The 23302-nt window shown below is 41.3% G+C and overlaps 1 protein-coding gene across 1 annotated transcript in view; it reads left to right on the plus strand.

Annotated features, from left to right (window-relative positions):
• Nucleotides 1-23302, plus strand: part of WNK3 (WNK lysine deficient protein kinase 3) — a 122984-nt gene that overhangs the window by 54303 nt on the left and 45379 nt on the right. Inside the window, exons 3-9 of the mRNA XM_042447642.1 lie at nt 8083-8255; nt 8720-8940; nt 11130-11287; nt 13713-13801; nt 15282-15501; nt 17453-17741; nt 20197-20390. Of these exons, the coding sequence (XP_042303576.1) occupies nt 8083-8255; nt 8720-8940; nt 11130-11287; nt 13713-13801; nt 15282-15501; nt 17453-17741; nt 20197-20390 (1344 nt within the window). The remainder of the gene's footprint in view (nt 1-8082; nt 8256-8719; nt 8941-11129; nt 11288-13712; nt 13802-15281; nt 15502-17452; nt 17742-20196; nt 20391-23302) is intronic.

A 23302-nucleotide genomic window follows, 5' to 3' on the forward strand; every position in this document is an offset into this window, starting at 1 on the left:
CCTGATTCACTAGAACAATATGTGTGTGCATGTGAAAAAGAGAGAGTGAGAGAGAGAGAGACAGAGAGAGACAGAGAAGAGAAGGATTTTCTGTTTTGTTTTGATATGTCTTGGAATTAAAAAGAAACTTGTTCAGGGTTGGGAATAAAATGTTGTAGATGCTACCACAAAATAGTCCAGGACAATAGAAATGTCTTTGGGATTTAAAAAAAACCAACCACTTGAGCACTACAGCAATAAGTACTTCAGCCTCCTGACACATTTGCCCTGTCTGGAGAAGCCTTTAGATCAAGGTAAAGAGACGTTTCACTGCACTGCCAGACAAGGTATGTGGTGAATCACAGGTAACCTCTGATGACACGGACATGGAGATCACTAGCGCTTCCCTTTCTAAAAATGTCTGACCTGATCCTCAATGGTGTCTGCCTTTGACAGCGCCTGTGTGTGTGTGGGGATTCCTAGGAGCCTGCCTTCTCAAGGGGCTTAGTCACATACCCAGAGGGGATTTTCTTTTCCTTTCCTTTCTGTGCCAAACAACTCTTGACAGACAAAAACTGGGCTTGTCTCCTGGGAAGTTTGAAATAAGCCTCTGCATATCTGCTGAGGGATGGGAAAGGGGGGATTTAAGGGGGTAATGACTGGGATCTATATTTGCAAGAAGTCTGCTTGAGGGATTTATTTCCTTGATGAATTTGGAGAATATTTGTCCAACTTGTCTTGAAGCCTTACTGAATTGCATCAGATCTTTCTAACATCTCTTCCATGCTGTTGTCATCTGCCACATTTAACTGTTCTCGCAGCACCTATTCCACTGGGTCCTTCTTGCCATTGCCTTTGAAGTTCATCCCTCTATGACAGATGCAGGATAATTAATAAAAATAGGATTTCTTTCTGTCCTCACCATGGGTATCCACTTGTTCAAAATTGTGTGTGTGTGTGTGTGTGTGTATTGTGTTTCCTCTAACATCAAGGGTAGGCAGATTTCAGCTTTCCCAGATTTGTTTTGTTTTATGTGTGTGTTTTTAGTAGAATTGTAAGGTCTAACAACCAAAGTGAGATACTAGCTCAATGTCAAGAGTATAGGCCTGTTACTTATTCATTTATTTCTGTATTGCTTTCCAGCCCACAAGGTTCACCAAGGGGATTAAAGCCCCAGTTCATCTTCAGAAGGTCTTGGAAGGAATTTTGAAAGAAGTTTTGCTGCTAGTCAGGCCCCTGGGTTAGATGTACTCAGGATCTACTTACAGTATAAAGGACTTCCCTAGGTCCCATGCATGGTCTGCATACATGAGAATTGCCTGCAGTCTGAGGTTCTAACATAGGACTCTACACCTAGCTATTAGAGCTAAACAAACAAACAAACACATCTCAGTATAAACCAGTTAGTACTCCTTTTTTACAACCCTCTACCTACCCTAGTTCTAAGCTGCTAGTTCTTCTTTGTGGTCTCTGTGACTCACACAAATGGATAACCTGTGCCTGCGCAGTGCATTGTTCGGAACCTTCTAGAGCTATTGCATAAGTGCTTTAGGCGGTAGCCCCATCCACTCCCCACATACCCTACCATTACACCTCCCACTTAAACCTCACTTCTTTCTGTCCATCACAGCAGGAACACTTTGGAGCTTTTGTCTTTTTCTTTAGTCTAGAGTTTTCCCCAGACAGCAATATAGACATTAGTATTATAAGGATTACAGACCATGGGGCTGTTCCACAGAGATCTCTTTACACTATTATGTGGAAGATTCCCCCTCTATATACCATAATTTTAATGGTTGTGGCTGTGTTCCTGGTTACCATTTGGAATACTGTATCATCATTGTTATGGGCACCATCATAAGAATTCAGTACAGGAGTTATCGGTGCCATTTACCTTCTCAGACAACCAATTCAGTGTTGCCAACTAATTTTGCTCCACCTACATGATGGGCCTCAGCATCTCTACATGATTCTGTATCCTGATCATCTGGTTCTGTGTCTGTACCTACAGCTCTACAGGAGTTGCCTATAGAGTTTCCACTGCAGCTGGGCCTTCTGTTATGCAGTCTCCAGCCAGTCCTCCTAACAGTTCAGAAGATTCTGACATCTCCTCAGATCCTTCCATGTTGATGTGGGTTAAGTCACCAATACAACCAGTGTCAGTGTGATGCATTTTCTCTCATGGACAATGTTTGTGCCTTTGCCGACCAAATGTTGAGAATGTCAGGGGCTATGGGCTTACAGATTAAACAAGCACATTTGTCAGTGGAAGACCCCATTTTCAAGGACATCTAGCAGCAAGCTCCAGCAACAACTTCCATTACTTCTCTACCTGCTTCAAGTCCTGCGTCATTCTTGCCTACCCTGTCATCAGTACATTCTACTTCAAAGAAGTTGGAAGGACTATATATGATCATGGATTCTGTTCTGGCTTGGTTAGTTCAACATCCAAATGTTCAACATCCAAAACCAAAATAACTATTGTCAGGATCCTCTCCATCAGTGCCTTGAAATTTTGGCAGGTGTGAAAGCCTTTGTGTCTTTCAGGTCACAGCCTGAAACCTATACAGGTGGTTTCAGACAACAACACTATAGCCTTCTACCTGAACAAACAAAACAAACAAACAAGCTTCATTTATATACCACTTCATACCACCTAAGCAGTGTCTAAGCGGTTTACAACTGTAAGCTAATTTGCCCCCAACAGTCTGGGTACTCATTTTAGCGACCTCAGAAGGATGCAAGCCTGAGTCAAGCTTGAGCCCTTTTTCTGGTCTTGAACTCGCAACCTTGGTGTTTATCAGACGAGCTCTTAAAGAGGTACTATTCCAGTGTGACTCCTCTAGCTGCCTCCTGTTGCATGCTGGGATTGGCAGTTTTAAGGAGGGGTATTTAGAATTCTCAGAAGCCCTTTGAGCCTGTGGCCTCTTGAGACCTCAGATTACTCAGCTGGAAAACAACCTTCTTAGTAGCAGTTACCTCAGTCAGTTGAGCAAGCAAGCTTTGAGGTGGATCAGCCTTATCTCTACTTTCATCAAGATAAAGTTGTCCTAAGGCCTAACATTTCCTTTTTGTCAATGGTTGTGTCTGCTTTCCATCTAAATCAGGACATTTGTTCTTCTGGAGTTTTTTCAGAATCCTACCACTGACTTACAAGTGTGCCCTATATTGTCTGAATACTTGAAGGGTGCTGGCATTTTATGTTGTTCACACATCTTAGTTTAACCAATCCCAAAGACATTTCCTGTTATTCATCTGTAAAGAGAAAGTTGCCCACTTCTACTCAACAGCTTTCTAAGTGGATAGCAGTGACTGTTTGACTTATGAACTAGTAGGCAAACAGCCTCCTGCACAAATGAGGAGCCATTCGACCAGAGCAATGGCAGCATTGATGGCATTTTTGAAGGGGGTTCTTCTGCACAACATCTGTAGAGCTGCTACCTGATCCAGGTCACCAACTTTCATATCTCATTATAAACTGGATTTGAGGTCCCAAACGGAGGCTGCTTTTGGGAGGGCTGTGCTCTTCTTTTGTGTGGCATGCTGCTCCTTCCTCCTGTGGTTAGTAGCTTGCTGGTCACCTATTTGTCTGAATCACAGAGACCACAAAAGAAGTGGACAGGTTGCTTATCTGTAACTGTAGTTCTTTGAGTGGCCATCTGTTAACTCACTCAGCTTCATTCATCCTCACCTCGATATTTCCTGCCTCTCCTTAGGTCTTTGGCTGCTGCTTTGGCACCCAGGGAAGTGAGGGTTTAGGCTTGAGCCGTGATGGTATAGGATACAGGGAATGATCGAGATTACTGCCAAAAAGTGCTTATGTAATAGTTTTAGAAGTTTCTGAATTGTACACTGCACAAGCAACCCATTTGTATGAGTTCACAGATGATTACTCAAAGAACTACAGTTACAGGTAAGCAACCTGTCCTTTTGTATCCAGTTTCTATGCTTCCAGTAGTACCACCATTTTTTGGATCCCAGTAAGGATTTGTCATACATGCCCTTTCATGCAGATTTACCATCATCCCACCCCATCCCCACAGTTCCTAAGAGGCCAGAAACCATGCCAAACCACGCCAAAGTGAAGTTTTGGTGCAGCTTCTGGCTTCTTAAGATGTGCATGCCATTTAAACAGCATACTTCCAAAGTGACGTGAATTAGCTTTATTTTGGCCTATCTGTTTGGGCCCTGCAGTCCCAGAACTAATGCTGCCTTAGACCAGTCTTGAGGTCCAACAAGCTGTACTGCTTGTCACTGTCCTTGGAATCAATGTCCCTGATTGATGGGTGCTTTTTTCCTCCTCCTTGCCTGTGTACAAGGAACCCTAGGCCTGATGGTTGTTGTGAACACATTTCACTTGGGAAAATATGAATCTATCTCTTCCACACTTCAGGTGCTACTTTAACTACACTCTCTCTATATTATAAAAGGGTCTGGTCCAGAAACTCACTATTTTGATGTTGTTTGTCCTGCTCCCACATTGCTTTTCATTTGACTCCAACAAATACTACTAAGAGCTGAGCAACAGGTACATAGATATGACGGACTAAGCTTCCGTAGATATACGTAAGCATAATCTACAGAGAATGTAAATATTTTTCTTTAAGCCTCAATGTTTTCAAGAAATGGAGTTGTAGACTGGACTGGGGATGGGGGTTGAATATGTGACCCACAGTAAATAAATATTCTAAGGCGAGTTACAGACCGCCATTAAAGTATGGACTCAGTCCGTACTAGGGTTAGGAAGGTGCGGTGCTTCCGCACCCCCCTAACCCTAGTACGGACTGAGTCCGTACAAAATGGCGGCTCCTCTTCCACAAGGGGGCCGCCATGACGACGTCACGACCACGCCGCCTCTACACGGGGCGGTGCAAACGTGATGTCGTCGGTCCGCGCCAGGGCGCCTAGGGCGCTCTTTCCGCGGACCAGGAAGGAGCTCCGTTTCGGAGCTCCTTCCTGGTTTGCGGCGGCGCTTTGCTTCGCTGGGCGCAGCCTTCAGACGGCTGCGCCCAGCGAAGCAATGGAGAAAGGGGCCAAGCGGCCCCTTTCTCCTTCTCCCCGCCATCGCGGGGTGTCTTTGGGGCTTGAAGCCCCAGGGACACCCCTTTTCAGGCTGCTTCCCTGCAGCCTGAAAAGCGGCGGATCGGGGCCTCAGCGGCTGCCGTTCTGGCAGCTGAGGCCCCGATACACCGGAGAAAGGGGCAGGTGCAGCCCGCCCCAAATGGACAGTCTATAACCCGCCTAATGCTCCCACTCTAGTGCTCTGCCATTATCTCCTGTTTAAAGAAAGCAACAGTGCTTCTTCTGTCCTTAATCTACTGTAACTGTTGTTGCTTCATGACCCTGCCAGTTTGATTTAGTTTCATGATCCTACATCAGAGGTGAGAAACCTTTGGCTCTTCAGATGTTTGTGACATCAACTCCTAGAAGACGAGGCCAGCATAGTTAATAGTAAAGGCTATGGGAGTTTTAGCCCAGACATAGGCGTCTTGCCTTGGTCCTGTAAAGTCTTGTTGCTGTTTGAACATCTTGTAGTCTTAGAACAGATCTGATGATTTCACCATATCCTGCGATTTTGACATGTTTTGTCTAGCATCCTGCACCCTACCCAGGTGATACCCTAGTAGTATATTTACTGCTTCAATTATTTTTGTAAAATTGTGTGACCTGCCTTGAAAAATAGTTCCTTTTAATTTCAGTCAAATACAATCCATTAAAATTACAACAGTGACACCACAAACCAGAAAACAGATTGTCTGCCTTTCAAGGTAACCAAACCAGACTCAGGCTCTGGACCTTTGAAGCTCATATCAAAGGACTAGCAGTTCCATCCTTTTGGGTAGCATAGCTGCAAAGCCTCTATTACTTACCAGAGAGGGTGAGAGCTTTTATCTTCCAAAAGGAAAATGGCAAGACCATAATCTTGTACATTTTATTTATTACTTTTTTCCAAACAGTTTGAGTAGTAGAAATGAGATTACCTGACCATCTGTTTTATCGTACACACTGTCAGTGAGTCAGTGCACATTCTGTATTTCCATGTGTTCAAACAGGTACCATTAAGCTTCCATCAGACTACATAAATATGTATTATATGTACTGCTCTTTTGTATCAGACCAAAGACCTACAGTCTTGAACAACTGGTTACCTAGTGCTGAAAAGATGATAAGGTGAACACTGTGTTGCTCAACCACTGAGTGCATTACTTGGCTGCTGAGAAGGCCCCCTCTGATGTCACAACCCAATTAATTCTACATGTTGTGGACTTCCAAAGAAGATCTTAACATGAAAGCAGACAGTTTTTCATGTGTCTCAAGCCCCAAACTCTTTAGGGTTTTGAAGGCATCTTGATCTATATATGACCAATTTCATCCAGGAGACAGGATCTCCATAGCAACCAACTAATTGAGTCTTGTATCCAGGAAGGAAATTCTTGCAAATGTTTACTATTTAATGTGCTGGAATGAAAAAGGGCTTTTCTAGGAAGAGCTGTGGATGCCTCAGAACACCCTTGCTTGCAACAAGGCATTTGCTCCCTCTGCTTCCTTGATCAGGTGGGCCATTTCCTCTCTGTTCAGATGTCATGAACCAGAAGGGATAAAGGTAAAACAGATAAATGGTTGTTAAAGAACCTTGTCTAGATTCCCAGCCTACAGAATCTCATCAAACAAAAAAGAACTACATGGTTTCTGGATGCCTTAGCATGTTGGTTAGTACTCAGAATTGCACCCAGGTCAAGGTAAATGATTTTACTGTATCTACAAAAGCCTTATAAAAGTGTCACAATGGCCTTCTAGGGTTTCTTCACATCTCCTTGGCCAAGTTGAAGAAAGCTCCAGACTGTTAGAAAGACTTGTGCTGACTAAGACTGCTATGTATGTGATGAAGATAGAGTAACCATAACTAGAGTTTGGAAGCTGTGTGTGTGTGTGTGTGTGTGTGTGTGTGTGTGTGTGTGTAGAGGGGACATGGCAAATTCCTGGTTGCCTTGTGTGGGAACTAATTGCTTGGTGAGATAAGCTCTTGACCAGATCCAACATGTCTTGTCTTATGGTGTGTTCTTATGTTCTGTTTCATAGCCTGCCACTTTCCAGTGACCATACTTAGTATGGTTACTTTGCAAATGTGCCAAAAATGCAACACATCTCAGGATCCCTTTGTTATTTTTTCATTTTCCTGACCCTACTGCCCATAGAAACAAATATCTAGAAATGAAACCTTGTTACGCCTGCATTCTTTTGCTTCTGTGACTTCAGCCATTTGGAGATGTAGGAAAGTTCCTTTTAAAAACTAATTACTGTAGTTCCAAACCAATATTTCTAACCCCGCCCCATCCCAATACTTGCAATTACAGTTAGTTTTTAAAAAGCAACTTTTAGGGTCCTATTTCACAAAAACAAGTAAGATATATACTTTTAAGATAAAAAACACCTGAGTCAGATGACTAAGAAGATTATTAAATGAATAAATAAATATTATCCTGTTCTAGCAACTATCCACTTTGCATGCAGAAAGTAAGTAATCAAACAGCTAAGATTAGAAGTGCATCTTCATCACACTGTGTTCTGAGGAAATTAGACTATATTGGAACAGCCTTCTATGTACCACCATAATAGAAATGCTAACTCAAGAAAAGGATACTATTATCTCTTGTAGACAATATATTGTATATACTCATGCATAAGTTTAAAAAGTTTAATCAAAAATTGACCACCAAAAAACCTGAGTTGTCTTGCCCATGGGTCAATATAAGTACTGTTCTTTAACTCTTATTTAAAAACAGAGAACCATCCCCTGGTGAAATGAAAGTGTGTAATCTGTCCTAGAAGCACCAACCCCACTCTGTTCTCTCATCCATTCAGTCTTTAGTGTGAGCACAGACTGTTATGCCTGCTGGAATTTTGTAAGCTCTTTGTCATCTTTTCCCTTTGCTTTGTCCTTTAGATTCTTTCTTATAAGGCCCTAAGTTTTACCTCGACGTATCCATGGGTTATATCAAAATCCATAGTTTTGGCCCCAAAACCTTCCCTCGACTTATACATGAAGTCGACTTATAGTCAAGTATAAGTAGTGGTTCTATGTGTGTATTTTCTTTATTTTAGGACAGGAAGCTGACCAAAGCAGAACAGCAGAGGTTTAAAGAAGAAGCAGAGATGCTCAAGGGACTGCAACATCCTAATATTGTCCGATTTTATGATTCCTGGGAATCCACAGTCAAAGGAAAGAAGTGCATTGTATTGGTTACTGAACTGATGACGTCTGGAACACTGAAGACGTATGTATATTTTCTACCCTTTTCCCTACATAGTGCAATTGTGTATATAATTTTTCCACAGTTTTCCTTTAATGGAAATGTTCATCTGTAAGCATTATTCAACACTCCATGTTGTGGTTGTACTGAATGCATACCTCCATATTCACATACTGTACAAACTACCCTTGACATCATAGAGAAAAACTGACTAATTACTACCCCAGTTATAAGAAATAAATATACAGCAAAGGTAAATTTTTTGTATTAATTTAATAAAGACATCTACTAAAAACTCAACAGTTCAGTATATCTTTATGATCACTGACAGCCTTGATGTGGAAGGAACTAAAATTTTACTGATCTCCTTGGGGCATGCTTGCAGAAGATAAAAAAAATCATGGAACCCTAGCTAAAAAATACTGTTCTGATGTACTATAGCTGATTAATATTTTTGATATTTTGCACATGTGTTGTTCTTTTCATAGGTACTTAAAGCGTTTCAAAGTCATGAAGCCAAAGGTCTTAAGAAGCTGGTGCCGACAGATCTTAAAAGGGCTGCATTTTCTGCACACCAGGACCCCTCCTATAATCCACCGTGACTTGAAATGTGACAATATCTTCATCACAGGACCAACTGGTTCAGTGAAGATTGGTGACCTGGGACTGGCCACTTTAATGCGCACATCGTTTGCTAAGAGTGTTATTGGTGAATATAGTGTATTTATATGATATTCCAGAGAGCCACTTTCGATGTGTGTGCATGTGCACATGGGTTTGTCCCCTGTAGAGAATGGAATCTGCAATTGCACCCAGACATAGCTACTGCTTTACTGAAAACATTCAATATCTGTTTTGCTAAAGATTAGTTCAGGATATTACCAGGTTAATAATTCTGTTCTACTGGATGATGAAGAACCAGCTTACTGATTTTGTCCTTGATCAAACAGCATCACTAGCACACTCAAGCATAATGTTTTAATATGTTGTCTCTCTGTCCAAAGGTTGGTAAATAAGTCCTTTCAGTTGAGCTACCATCATGTGGTTATTCACCTGCATTAATTCCCATATCTGTTGTTTGCTAGGTTTCCCTTTTCACAAATTGTCCAGTTTTAGTTGATACAGTTACTTCTAAGATGTTCAGACTCTTCTTATTTTTTGGTGAAAAATAGTAATAGGCCACATTTTTATAGTTAAAATAATTGATAGTTCTTCTACTGGTTCTCCCCCATCCCACCTAGAACTCTGTTGATGATACTAGTATGGCACTCCCACACCAACCGTGGGTTTGCCATCCATGGTTTGAGTTTCCATGGACATTAAGCCCCAGCTTTTTCAATGGGTGCCTGCACACGCAGTGGTGCAAGCGAGTGTGAAAAGAATGGGACTTAAGGCCCTACATTTTTTGCTGTCTGTGGAATGGATTCCCTGTGGATAGCAAGGACGTACTGTACTAGAAAAAAAGTTTATCAAATATAATTTTCCATTATCAGTGACTGAGAAATGATATTTTAATCCCATGCAATTTTCATTAAATTCAGTGGTACTTTCCCCTAGGTAAGTTTGCATAGGATTGCAGCTAATGTGATAAAACTACAGAAACTTAGTTAAATTTTACTACTATCATTAATTTGATTTATATCTCACCATTCTCATAGGAAGGCAGGTCAGCTAACACTCTATGTTAAAAATGCACATACACAACACACAGCAATATATTAGTGTAAAGGCATGCCTTCTTTTGGAATAATCTATTCCATTTTCTTGCTCCCTTGCCCAGTTTCACCCAAATATCAGTTGTTGTCGTTTGCAATCAAGTCAACTTCAACCTATGACTACTCCTTGAATGAGAGACCTCCAATAGCCCCAGACATCAAGTGATTTGCTCAAGTCTTTCAAAACTGAGGGTTGTGTTTTCCTTGATTGAGTCTATCTGCCTGTAATTTGATCTTCCTCTTTTCCTACTGCCTTCCACTTTACTGAGTATTGCCATCTTTTTTAGTGAGTCATGACATCTCATGATATGTTCAATGTACAATAGCCTCAGTTTGGTCATTTTAGCTTCTAGTGAGAGTTTCAAGAGATTTGCTCTTGAAATCATTTGTTTGTCTCTTCAGTAATTCATGATATCCACAGAACCTTTCTCCAGCACCACATTTGAAATGAGTTGATTCAGGTTCAGTGTTCATTAGAGAATTTGAGCCCCCCCCATCCCACATGAATTTTTTCCCAAATCTTTCTTTGTACTTCTGGAAATCTTGGAATTCCTGCAGTCCTGCTAGAGATTCTATTTGGTAAATGGATGATATCAGTGTCATGGCTACACAAATATTCACATTTGGAGAATTATTACTGTTAGTATGGGCAGAACTCAGACTTGTGGTATTTATGTTCCAGTTTGTTTTTACTACAACCCCGGGTCTGAAACCTAACAGGGGAACAGATGTAGAAGTAAGTAAAGGAGGGTGCCTCTGCAGAAATGCTTAGCTGGGAGTTTGTTTCTATATCAGAACTGAGCTCCCAGTCCAGTACACAAATCACTCCTGCAGTTTTAGAGCTCTGTTTGTTTCAACCCTTGTTATAAACTATACCCCTGCACCAGGCTTTAAATCTTAGTGAATGTGCTGGTGTTCACTAATGAACATGTTAAGGATTGCACTGTAAGAGAAGGAGAAAGCCTTTTGTTCTTTTGTTATTGTTAAACAATTCTCAGTGAAAAGACCTTGTCAGATTTCCAGAGATCTAATAGTAGATTTAGATCTACCTTTACACATGGTATCTAAGATGATTTAGCAAGGGAACCCCCCCCCCCAACTCTTAAAAAAATTTAAATGAACTATTGCAGCAACCTACCATGTATATTGAAAACCAATTATGTTTTTTATATATATATTTTAGGAACTCCTGAATTCATGGCTCCCGAAATGTATGAAGAACATTACGATGAGTCTGTGGATGTCTATGCATTTGGAATGTGCATGCTGGAGATGGCAACTTCTGAGTACCCTTATTCTGAATGCCAGAATGCAGCTCAAATATACAGAAAAGTAACCAGTGTAGGTGTAAATTTATCTTTTCATTAGGGTAAACTTGTACATTGGCAGCTTAAAGCAGCTAAGCCTATTATAACTAATGCTGGTCCTGTTGCCCTAAGCAGCTGCTAAACTTAGTTGGGTCATATTTCCCCCCAACTTTGCAGAGTTCTTTCCAGAAAAGTTGATCTTTTCAGATGTTACGTTCCTCAAAAAGTGTAGATTGCTGTCTGGTGTTCAGATGATACAGCATGCAAGTTAAGCATATAATTTTTGATTTTTGACCTAGGCTAAAAATGGAATAGAACAAACTCCTAGAGTCAACCATATTTTTCTCCAGTTCTTTTTGGGATATTGATCCCAGGTGCAATATAAATCGGTAGTTGGGATACATTCAATCATCTTCCACATTTTAAAAACATGTCTTTCATTTTTCTCAGTTTGAATATTCTCAAAATCTGTGGTGTAATCTGTTTTGAAAGTATTTATATTGTACATGCATTCATAAAGTAAATATTCACACATACATCATGCACTGGCCACAATCCTGTATGGGTCAGTGTAGCGTAGACCTATGCATAGACATGCAGACCTATGCTAGGCTGAGCACATACTACTCCCTCAGATTTACTGTACAAGCCTCAGAAACTCCCTTCCCCCCCATCCCCCACTTCTGAAGGTCTCAGTGATGCTATAACCATTTCATGTCTGGCTACAGGGACATTGCCAGGCACTTTTCTGAGCCTATCTGCTCTCCATGAGATATTGAATGGCTGTGTGTGGGGAGTGTTCCAGAGGCTTTATGGTAAGTCAGTAGAGGGGAAGTCTTTAGATGTTGCCAAGGGAGGAATGAAATACCAATGTCCACAGTCCCCCCAAAAGGACATACGGAAGCAATAGGGAAATTTACATGTGTTTTTCCCAGGATACTAACCATTATATATTCAGTTATGCTTGTAGCAAAATGCTACATAAAATGTTAAAGTACCAGATAGTATGGAAAAGATTTTTCAAAAGTGGTTCTTGTACTAGTGATAGGTTCCCCTGGTCCAGGAATGGTGGTAGTTCCACCTGTCCTGAACGGGGTCACGCTCCCTGTGAAGGACTCTGTGCGCAGTCTGGGGGTGCTTCTTGACTCATCGCTTCACCTGACTGCTCAGGTGAATGCGACGGTCAAGAACACCTGTTATCAGCTTCGACTTATTCGCCAGCTGCGCCCATACCTGGCCCAGAGAGACCTTGAAACGGTAGTACATGCTCTGGTAACCTCGAGATTGGATTTCTGCAACGCACTCTACATGGGGCAACCCTTATACCAAACCCGGAAGCTACAAATGGTACAGAATATGGCAGCCAGGCTGGTCACTGGAACTTCCAGGGCCAGCCATATTACACCGGTGCTTAAAGATCTGCATTGGCTGCCTATTCGCTTCCGGGCCCAATATAAGGCGTTGGTGATGACCTATAAAGCCCTAAATGGCTTGGGCCCAGGATACCTGAAGGACCGCCTCTCCCCGTATATTCCGTCCCGCACCCTCAGAACATCCGGGCAGCTATTACTGAAGGTGCCGGGCGCTAGGCTCTCTTCCGTCACAAGGCGGACCTTTTCCATCGCCGCCCCGGCCCTTTGGAACACGCTGCCCGCCGAGCTCCGCTCGACTACCTCCCTGGCCCAATTTAAAAAGGATCTGAAGACCTTTTTATTCCAGCAAGCGTTCCCCCCATAAAAATCCTAAGGGCCTCCCTCCTCTTCCGTGGCCATGAGGATGGGCTAATGGGGCTTGTTGTTTTTTATTTTTATTATACAATGCTCTGACTTGTTTTTAACCTATTGTATGTATAATGTATAATGTATGTAAACCGCCCTGATTCAAGGAAGGCGCGGTATATAAATAAAACTTTTATTATTATTATTAATAGATACTTTCACAAGATATAATAATGAAAATAACTTAGTATTTATGCAAAGCTTTCCTCCCAAGGCTGAAATCCAGCCCAGAGCTAGACAGTTTTAGCCCTCATAAAGGCAGATAACAAATGGCATTGAGTGAATTGTGTGGTATTTTCTACCTAGTGGGGGTTCCAGTGTGTTGAAATTAGGATTAGGGTTAGTGGAAAGACTGATTTTTTAATCTAGTCATAAACCCATTCAGAATTCCTGTGGTCACCCCAGTTCACAGTACCAACCTGCTAACAGCAGAAATAATTGCTGGGATTTTAAGTAAAGAAATCATGGCTGCAGTTTGCAAGACTGAAATCTGTTATTTACTTCCAAATAAACACAATCAGGATCAGGGTTTTTTGTGGCTAAAATCTAGTTGTACTAATTTAGGCTGCTTGGAAGAGCCTCATCTATGTAATTTTGGGATTTTCCATAATTATTCTAGTTGCAGCAGAGAGACTTCCTACTGGGTATTATCGGTTAACAACTGCATCCCTTCTCTCCTAGGGTATTAAACCTGCCAGTTTTAACAAGGTGACTGATCCAGAAGTGAAAGAGATCATTGAAGGATGTATTCGGCAAAATAAGTTGGAAAGGTGGGCAGATCAATTTGGTAAAGTCTCCAATCCCATCCCTTTGATTTGTTCATTGTAGACTGAGTATTAATAGAAATTTGTTAGTACTGGCAACAAAGGGTCTGATTAAAGAAAGTGTTCCTGCTTCATACAGGATTTTTAAGCACCTGCACCCATTCTTTTGAAGTTAAAAAAAAAATTAAGCTCCCACAGTACAAGTCACATGGCTAAACTGGAGTTAGTCTGGAAAGTGTTCAAAATGTTTGTGTATTGCAAGACATTGTGTGTGGGGAGAATCAAAAGACCCAGTGTTTCAAAGACAGAGAACCAATTAAAAGAAAGGAATTAATTCTTGTCTGCATTTTGAACAGATGGCTTTGGATCCCAGAATGAATATGTCCTTGGTTCACTGAAGACCATGGGCTCTGGGAGTTCTGAAACAATGTGACAGAACTTCTTGGTTCTGTCAAACTTTCTAGTGTGATGGAAGGAGGGATTGTAAATGTCTTAATTCTGAGTTTTGTAAATTGGGCAAAGAGAGAAGGATTAGTGGGAGAGTTATTTTGTTTTATTCCCTTTATATTTTAATCTGTGGCATCATCTTGGGAAGGAAAGGGAAATGCAGCTGTCTGCGCAGCTCTCTCTGAAAGCCTGCTGAATTGGAGCTACGTCTTTTCAGTATGTAAAGACTGTGATTCAGAGAAGCAGAGTTTGATAAAATTAGTTTTCCCAATCTCTCCCATACAGAAAGAGCTGGAGTTTGAGGACGGGGGGGATTTTTCTTATAAAAAATCCCCCCATCCAGCCTTCTAACAGTGGACAAAAGGTGACTTCCCTCAATCTGCTCCCACCTGTCTTCAGCCCATTGAGCACGCCTCCCCCAAGAAATATCTCTTATTAGTTGTTTTTTTGTGGGGTTTTCAGGCTATGTGGCCATGTTCTAGAAGAGTTTATTTCTAATGTTTTGCCAGCATCTGTGGCTGGCATCTTCAGAGAAGAGTTCTCTGAAGATGCCAGCCACAGATGCTGGCGAAACGTCAGTAATAAACTCTTCTAGAACATGGCCACATAGCCCGAAAAACCCAAAAGAAACTATGGATGCTGGCCATGAAAGCCTTCGACTTAGTTGTGTTTAGATTATTGTTCTTACATTTTTAAAGTCATATTAGATGGGATATTTGCCCTGAAAGGCAGATTAATAAATTAATTCAATACAATGCATATTAGAGAAGGACTCTGAGGGACTATAATACATGTGAGAAGAGCAGCTCACCCGCTATAGTCATATCGGGTTCAGATCCCTGCTTGGCCATGGAAACCTAGTGGTTGACCTTGGGCATGTTACACTTTCTGAGCTTCAGAGGAAGGCAATGCCAATCCCACTCTGAACAAATCTTGCTGAGAAAACCCTGTGATAGGTTTTCCTCAGGTCAACATAAATCAGAAAGAATTTAAAGGCATACAACAACAACAACAACGTCCTCTTCTATTTAATTATCAGGCTGTCCATCAAAGACCTCTTGAACCATGCTTTCTTTGCTGAGGACACTGGACTCAGAGTGGAGCTCGCAGAAGATGATGATGGACTGAATTCTTCGCTAGCTTTGAGACTTTGGGTGGAAGATCCCAAGAAGCTGAAAGGCAAACACAAAGACAATGAAGCTATTGAGTTCAGTTTTAATCTGGAAACAGATGTCCCAGAGGAAGTAGCTTGTGAAATGGTGAGCATTGCCACTGTTTGATTTTCCATGTTATATGGCAGCATTACCAACTTCTTATAGCTTATTTAAAACATGGTTGTTGTTCCATTTTGTACAGTATTCCCTCTTTTATGCTGTTTTTCTGTTAACAAAGTTCTCTTCTAATCACCACAGAATCCAAATGTTTTTCAGTGGGTAAAGATGTCTACTCTGTAATACAGATTTTCAAATGTTGGTCTATAAGTGAAAATAATTTTTCAACCCACGCTTGCTTAAAGAGGATGATGGAAAAGCAGTCCCAACTGAATTCCATGGAGACTTCTTATCAAACAGAACTGTCTTCCTGGCAGGCTAGGGTCAATGTATAAGAAATGTGCAATGTCTAAGACACTCCACATTTTTTCTTCTTTCTTGAAAATAAGCCAGGGGTGAGGTTTAGATCAAAGTCATGGCAAAGGGTGGGAAGGAGGCACTGTTCCTAGGCTGTTCACTTGACTTAAATCCTCCCCCACATACGTACATTAGGCACTTGCCTTTAGCTTTCTATCTGCAAGAAGACTTCTACAAAGAGTTGTGGGAGTATCCAAACATCACATCTTTCCCCTGTAGCCTGAACTATTCATACATATTAATTCTGAATTGGATTTTTTCTAAAACAGCAACAACACTGTTCTGCTGATTTATTTTCTGTTTGTAATTTTGTGTTTTGTTATTCAAAGCTTCTAAGGTGACATGCAAATTTTACTGAAGAGTAGGTGTTTATAAATAAATTAATACATAATAATTATTATTTACATAGTACCACAAACAGGTAATCCCATGAAGGTTGCTGATTCTGTTTCTTAGGCATGTTAGATCTAACAGATGGATGACTGTTCAGCCTCTTATCCAGTGTATTCAACAAGGTAGTCTGAGTATTTTACTTAAAAGTCATTCAGAATACTTGTACAGCTTGAGAAGGAGCATGAATTCAGACAGGGACTTGTTAGCTTCTCACAACTAAATATTTTCCCCTAGCATGGCCTCTGAAGCTAGATGATGCTAGGGAATTGTACGAGAGTGGCACTTTTATACACAGTTGCAATATGTTTATAAGCCAAACAGGAGCTAATAAGGATATTGTGTAAGTGTAGTCAAGTCTCTTCTTTCCTCTGTTTCTTTCATGGCTCTGCTTCCTTCATCATCCTTTGGCCAAGTTAGCTGTTTAAACTGTGGATTCTTCACTCTGCCTCTCTGTTGCCTTGGTTTTGTTTTCACAAAACATTTGGCTACAACAACAACTTGACAAGTAACAGCTGATGGCTGATGATACTAGACAGAGTCATAGCAGTGCATCTGTTCACTTTTCTCTCTCTCTCTCTTAGAGAGAGAGAGAAGGGAGTACTGCTTAGGCATCACCCACCCACAAGCCAAGACATTTTCTGAATTGTCTCAAAATGTTGTTCTGCTTCTTATGGAGTAGAGCCATAATGTTGTGTTCTTCGATCCTTCGTAATACCCCACTGTGCATTTTTACTAGATTTGAATAGTTGCTGTGTAGCTGACAGACAAGAATATCCCCCATTTACTGTTTTACTTAGCAGCTATGTGTGAATGGCTTGTCATTTATTCTGGATTGCTATTTGAAGGCATAGCTCTGTGTATTTGTTAGGTTGGTGAGATGCACTGACTCCCAGCATGACCTTGGAGGTTAGCACCAATGCCCACTGTGCTCTCTTTTCCTAATATATTTGAACACCAAAACATAAAAAATAAAAAATGTTATGGTTTTTGAGAACTAGTATTGTCATGTTTTGTGGGAGTGGGTGAGCTGTGCAAGAGAGGACTTTTTGTAACAAAAAGTAGACCAGAATTAAAGTTCTAATTTATTTCCTGTCTCAAAAAGGCGTCTTCTGGGTGTAAAATAGGCTGAGTGGTGGAAGGACAGAATGATACTAAAAAGATGGAAATCTGTTCTTTTTTTCATGTACAGGTAAAGTCAGGATTCTTCCATGAAAGTGACTCCAAAGCTGTGGCTAAATCCATTCGGGATCGTGTTGCCCTGATTAAGAAAACCCGAGAAAGAAGGCAGGTGGACTACTTGGAGGAGAGGAGGGACTCTCAAAGCAAGTTGCCAAGTGGTTTGCCTCTGCTCCAGCCACAAGGTTCATCATTCACTGCTGCTTCCCAGCAGAATAAGACAGAGTGTGAAGAAACAGAGGTTGATCAACATGTCCGGCAGCATATCCTTCAACAAATGCCGCACAGTTCCTCCATCACTGGTAATGAGCAACCAAGGGCACATTTTCTTCCCAGATTCCATGCTGAAATAAGACAAATGATAAAGGATGAACCTGAGTGTAGTATGGTTTAGCCAGATGCATGGCCCCCTGAGGCACTATTTTCGAGTTCATGGTTTGGTTATTTGCTGCTTTATCAGAAGGCAGTTAGCTTGGAAACTGTGATATATTTCTGTGGCCATATTCCAAATCTGAATTGTTGGCTAAGACTGTGTACATTATGGGGTCCTGGAGCCTTATGTCAGTTCTCATCTCTGAAATAAATTCATTTTATACAGTTATTTGAACATTTATGCTTGAGCAGCAGCATTAGTCTGACTGGCGTGGATTTTGGCCACTTCTTTAAAAACCCATTAGCAGGGATTAAACCAATCTGAATTTGGAAGTAAAGTTTGTGATGTTTGGGTTACACTCTGTGTGGTCCTGGGAGATCAGAGTACATTGTTTCTGCTACTCAAAGAATAGCCTTCACTGTTTATTTGATTTACTTCTTGACTTAATCCCATGAGTGGAACTCAGTGTGGTGAAAATAATGTGGGTGAGGGGAGAACCTATTTTCATAATCTTGGTGGAGATTGACACTTAAAATTTCATTCCATATTTCTTTTAACTGAAGCCTGACCAAGCTAGGGAAGAAAATTCTTTCCCAGCCATTTTTGGGCTCAAAATTGCTGCCTGCCTTAGTTAGCTTCTTTCTGCTTTAAAATTAAGACACAGGGACCTGAGTCTCTTAACTTTTAGGAGAAAAGCAGCTTTTGGTAGGTGAGTTATGCCATGACTTGGTATTTCCCCCTCCCTCCCTCTCTTTTTCTCCTGCTGGTCTTTGTTTGAAGCTACCAGTTTTATATGATAAGTGGACACTTGAGAGTGATGCCACGTGGAATTACATTTGAATTGTAGTTCCTCCCTCCAGAGCAACTGATGGAGAATTTGGAATATTGAAAAAAGAATAGGATTTATTTTTCCTTCGTGATTCCTTTGACCAGGCAGAGTGACAAGCAGACCGTCTGAGGAAAGATCTGTCAAGTCCCATTTCATAGTGTTAAAACAAGAGATTTTAATACATCTCATTGTTTATTATATATACTATACTATATTACAAATAAAACCTTTTTTGGTTTTTTGTTTCTTTTAAGCATTTGATTGGCATAAGAATGCAATATTACTTGAGTATTTTATAGTAACCTTCATTTTCAAAGTAAAAAATGCAGTCTTTCTCAAAAGAAAAGGAGCTATCTCTCATCAAGGGGTATGCCATTCTTCAAAGAAACTTCAGTCCTATTTTTATCATTGCTAGTGCTGAACAAAATTAAGTGGTGGAGGGGAAACTGTATTGCTGGATCAAAAAACCTGGTTCCAGAAGTTAAACTAAATGTCAGCTTTGCTTATTTATAGCTCTCATTCTGATATGTAGGGTTGTCTCATTTTGTTTTCACAATATCCTTCAAGATTCCTTAAGCTAGGAGAGTAACCTAATGAGCATCTTGACTTTTGTTTGGGTATTTGAACTGTAGTCCAAGCTTAGTTCTATAGCCACTGCTCCACACTGGCTCCTAATACAAACTGGGAATTATATTCCAAAGAGGCTTGAGAACATAAGTATCTATAGCATGTAGGGGTAGGTAGAGCACATGCCTTTCATACAGAAAGTTCCAGATTCAATCCTTGGCATCTCCATGTAGGGCTGGGAGTCACAGACAGTGATTGATCAGAATTGCAGTCTTATAGCACCTGTAAAGTCATTGTAGGTTGGAAAGAGAGACCTACCATAATACCCTGGCTGTTGGCCATGCTGGTGTGAGCTTATGGGAGTTGAGGTCTAAAACATCTGGAAGGAAAAGGTTTTCATTCCTAACATATGCCAACTGAACGGGATGGACCTGATTTAAGGCAACCTCTGATGTTCTATGTAAAAAGTTTATTTTGGTCAGCTAGACGTGGTACAGTCCAGATTTTTAAAAAAGAGATTAGAGCTGCATCCTTACATATTATTTCTTTACAGAAATACTGTAATACAGTTTGACACTGCTTTAACTGCTATTTCTCATTGCCATTGAATTCTGGGATTTGTAGTTTTATCAGATATAAGGCCTTGTCTCTCAGAGAGTTCTCATGCCATAACAGATTACAAATCTCAGAAATCCATAGTATGGCGCTATGGCAGTTAAAGTGATGATAAATCGTTTTATTTCTGTAGTGTGGATACAGCTTGGGTCACTCTGTCGTTCCTTCTTTCCTTCACTTGGACCACCTACATTTTGTTGTGTGTTGTTCATGGAGTCAATGTTCAGTCCTAATAGCTTCTTGAAAGTCCATTGTTCCATTGCAAGCATCCAAGTGTTTTCCTGGCATGGTAGCAAAAAAAAAGAGAAATTGCTTTTGATTTCTTTTGACTGAGATAATATTTTTTCATATCTTTCCTCTCATCCTAATATAGCTGACAGCTTATCTGACCGAGGAACAGGATCAGTGATATTGTCAGATGCCTCCAGCCAACATAGCCTTCCCTTCTCTTCAGAGCAGATGATGGGCACCCAGCAAGCTCCTAGCCTCTCTCAAGCTGAAAACAGTGTTCAAGGGCCCATCTATACTTCTCAGCAGCTGATGGGACATTTCCAGCCTATAGCAGGGGTAAGTGGCCTATACTTTTCTTAAATACACATCATGTCGTTAAAATGGCACGTAGAGATTTGGGCATGGGTAACGTAGTGGGAACATTGATCCAATACTGCATCACTGTGTGGATCTCATCAGGACAAAAAGTAAGTGTGAACTCCCCCTGAGTGTGATTTAGTTCAGCTTGTTACTATGAGAATGTAGCATGGGATGAAGGAAAACAAGCAGGTGGGCTATCCAGCAAGCATATATTGTACAATAACGCTGGAAAATATGTGACCCTCCAGAAGTTGTTAAACTCCAGTGTCCAATACGTGGGCGAGCCAGCACAGTGGTGAGATATGATGATGATAGTAGTTCTTCAACAAGTGAAAGTTTGAAAGTTTTCCACTTGAGATGTACTTAGAAAAACTTAAAAAGTTATGAGTGGTAAAATATTTCTCCCTCTCTGATGGAAATCTGGGAAGTGTTTCCTACTCTTGAGTTGCATATGCACCATTTCTGCAAATCTTTGTTTAATCTGATAACTGGGAGGATTGGGGGGAGTGACATGCGATTCCTAGATTGGTGTTTGTCTACACATCTTTTTGTGCTGGAGAACTCGCCTGCACAAATTTGCACATGACACCAAATTAGAAGGAGTAGCTAATACCCCAGAGGAGAGGATCAAAATTCAAAATGACTTTAATAGATTAGAAGGTTAGGCCAAAACTAATGAAATGAAATTCAACGGGGAGAAATGTAAGATACTGTACTTACGTAGAAAAAATGAAATTGATAGATATAGGATGGGCAACACCTGGCTGAACATGTGAAAGGGATCTAGGCGTCCAAGTAGACCACAAGTTGAACATGAGTCAACAGTGCAATGCGGCAGCTAACAAGGCAAAGCAATTTTAGGCTGCATCTATAGAAGTATAGTGTCTAGACCAAGGGAAATAATAGTGCCACTCTATTCTGCTTTGGTCAGGCCTCACCTGGAATACCATGTCCAGTTCTGGGCACCACAATTCAAAAAGGATATTAAGAAGCTCGAGCACGAATGTCTAGTCATAACTGACTGTAAGGAACAGCGATCATCTCTGTTCTTTGGTCAGGCCTCACCTGGAAAACTGTGTCCAGTTGTGGGCACCACAATTAAAAAAGGACATTGACAAGCTCGAGAATTTCCAAAGGAAGGTGACTAAAATGGTGAAGGGCCTGGAAACCATGCCTTATGAAGAAAGACTTAGGGAGCTGGGTATGTTTGGTCTGGAAAAGAGATGGTTAAGAGGTGATATGATAGTTCTGTTTAAGTATTTGAAGGGGTGTCACATTGAGGATGGAGCAAGCTTGTTTTCTGATGTTCCAGCAAATAGGACCTGGAGCAATGGATTCAAAATACTGGAAAAGAGATTCCACCTAATCAGTCGGAAGAATTTCCTGACAATAGAGCTGTTTGACAGGCTCCCTTGGAGAGTAGTGGAGTCTCCTTCTTTGGAGGTCTTTAAGCAGAGGCTGGATGGCCATGTCTTGGGGATACTTTGATTGAGTGTTCCTGTATGGTAGAATGGGGTTGGACTGAATGGCCCTTGTGGTCCCTTCCAACTCTATGATTCTAGTTTTCTATCTCTTGATGAGTAGGACAACTGTATATTATTGTAGGATCTTTTGATAGGAAACTTGCAAAGTTGTGGTGGTTGGGGTTCTCCCAAACTACTTGAATGGACTTGTGAGCATTGAAATGAGAGACAAATAATGAAAGATAGATACTTTTTATCAGAATTTACATTCTACTTACTGTACATAATTTAATGTAGGTTTGTTTTTTGCAAAAATGAATAATAATAGGATTTATTTATATACCGCCCAGTCACTGGGAATCCGAGCGGTTTACAACAAAGGGGATAATAGACGGTTCCCTGCCCTCAGGCTTACAATCTAAAAGACATGACACCAAAGGAGAAGGGAATGGTGAGGGGAGGGAGGTAATCAGATCCAGCAGTTCTCTTTGAGGCCTGGACCAAGGCAGATGGACTGGAGGGAGAGCTCTTCTTCAGCCTAGCCCTGATGGAGCTAGCCAGCCTCTCTCTCCCTCAAGATGGTGGATGAAGGGAGGGCCTTCTTCCAGGCAGCCTCTTGGAGCTGGCCGCCCTCTCCCCCTCAAGATGGTGGATGAAGGGAGGGCTGTCTTCTTCAAGGCAGGCCTCTTGGAGCTAGCCGCCTCTCTCCCCCTCAAGATGTGGTGAAGGGAGGCCTGTCTTCTTCCAGGCAGGCCTCTTGGAGCTAGCCTGCCTCTCTCTCCCCCTCAAGATGGTGGATGAAGGGAGGGCGTCTTCTTCCAGGCAGGCCTCGTTGGAGCAGCCTGCCGCCTCCCCCTCAGAATGGGGATGAAGGGAGGCCTGTCTTCTTCCAGGCAGGCCTCGTGAGCTAGCTGCCGCTCTCTCCCCCTCAAGATGTGGATGAAGGGAGGGCCGTTCTTCTTCCAGGCAGGCCTCTTGGAGGCTAGCCTGCCCGCCGCTCCCCTCAAGATGGTGGATGAAGGGAGGGCCTGTCTTCTTCCAGGCAGGCCTCTTGGAGCTAGCCTGCCTCTCTCCTCCTCAAGATGGTGGATGAAGGGAGGGCTTAGCTACTTGAAATAATAATTTGAGAGAAGATTAGAGAGTTTGATCCGAGAGAAGGTTTAAACTCACATTTTATCAGCTATGGCCAGATGTCAGCCTTAGACCAGCGTGGACCATGTTATTTCTGCTCTGAATACCCTAGAGTTTAATAAAAAAATCAATTACTGTATAAAAAAATCTACCAAAACTGGGCTGGCCTTTCCATAAGTATTCTTATCGATTTTATCCATTCTATGTATAGCGCTGTGCAAATTTACAGCGCTTTATAAATAAAATATAATAATAATAATAATAATAATAATAATAATAATAATAATCAGATTA

The sequence above is a fragment of the Sceloporus undulatus genome, chromosome 2 (genome assembly GCF_019175285.1).
Source record: "Sceloporus undulatus isolate JIND9_A2432 ecotype Alabama chromosome 2, SceUnd_v1.1, whole genome shotgun sequence".
In the NCBI taxonomy this organism is placed as follows: Eukaryota; Metazoa; Chordata; class Lepidosauria; order Squamata; family Phrynosomatidae; genus Sceloporus; species Sceloporus undulatus.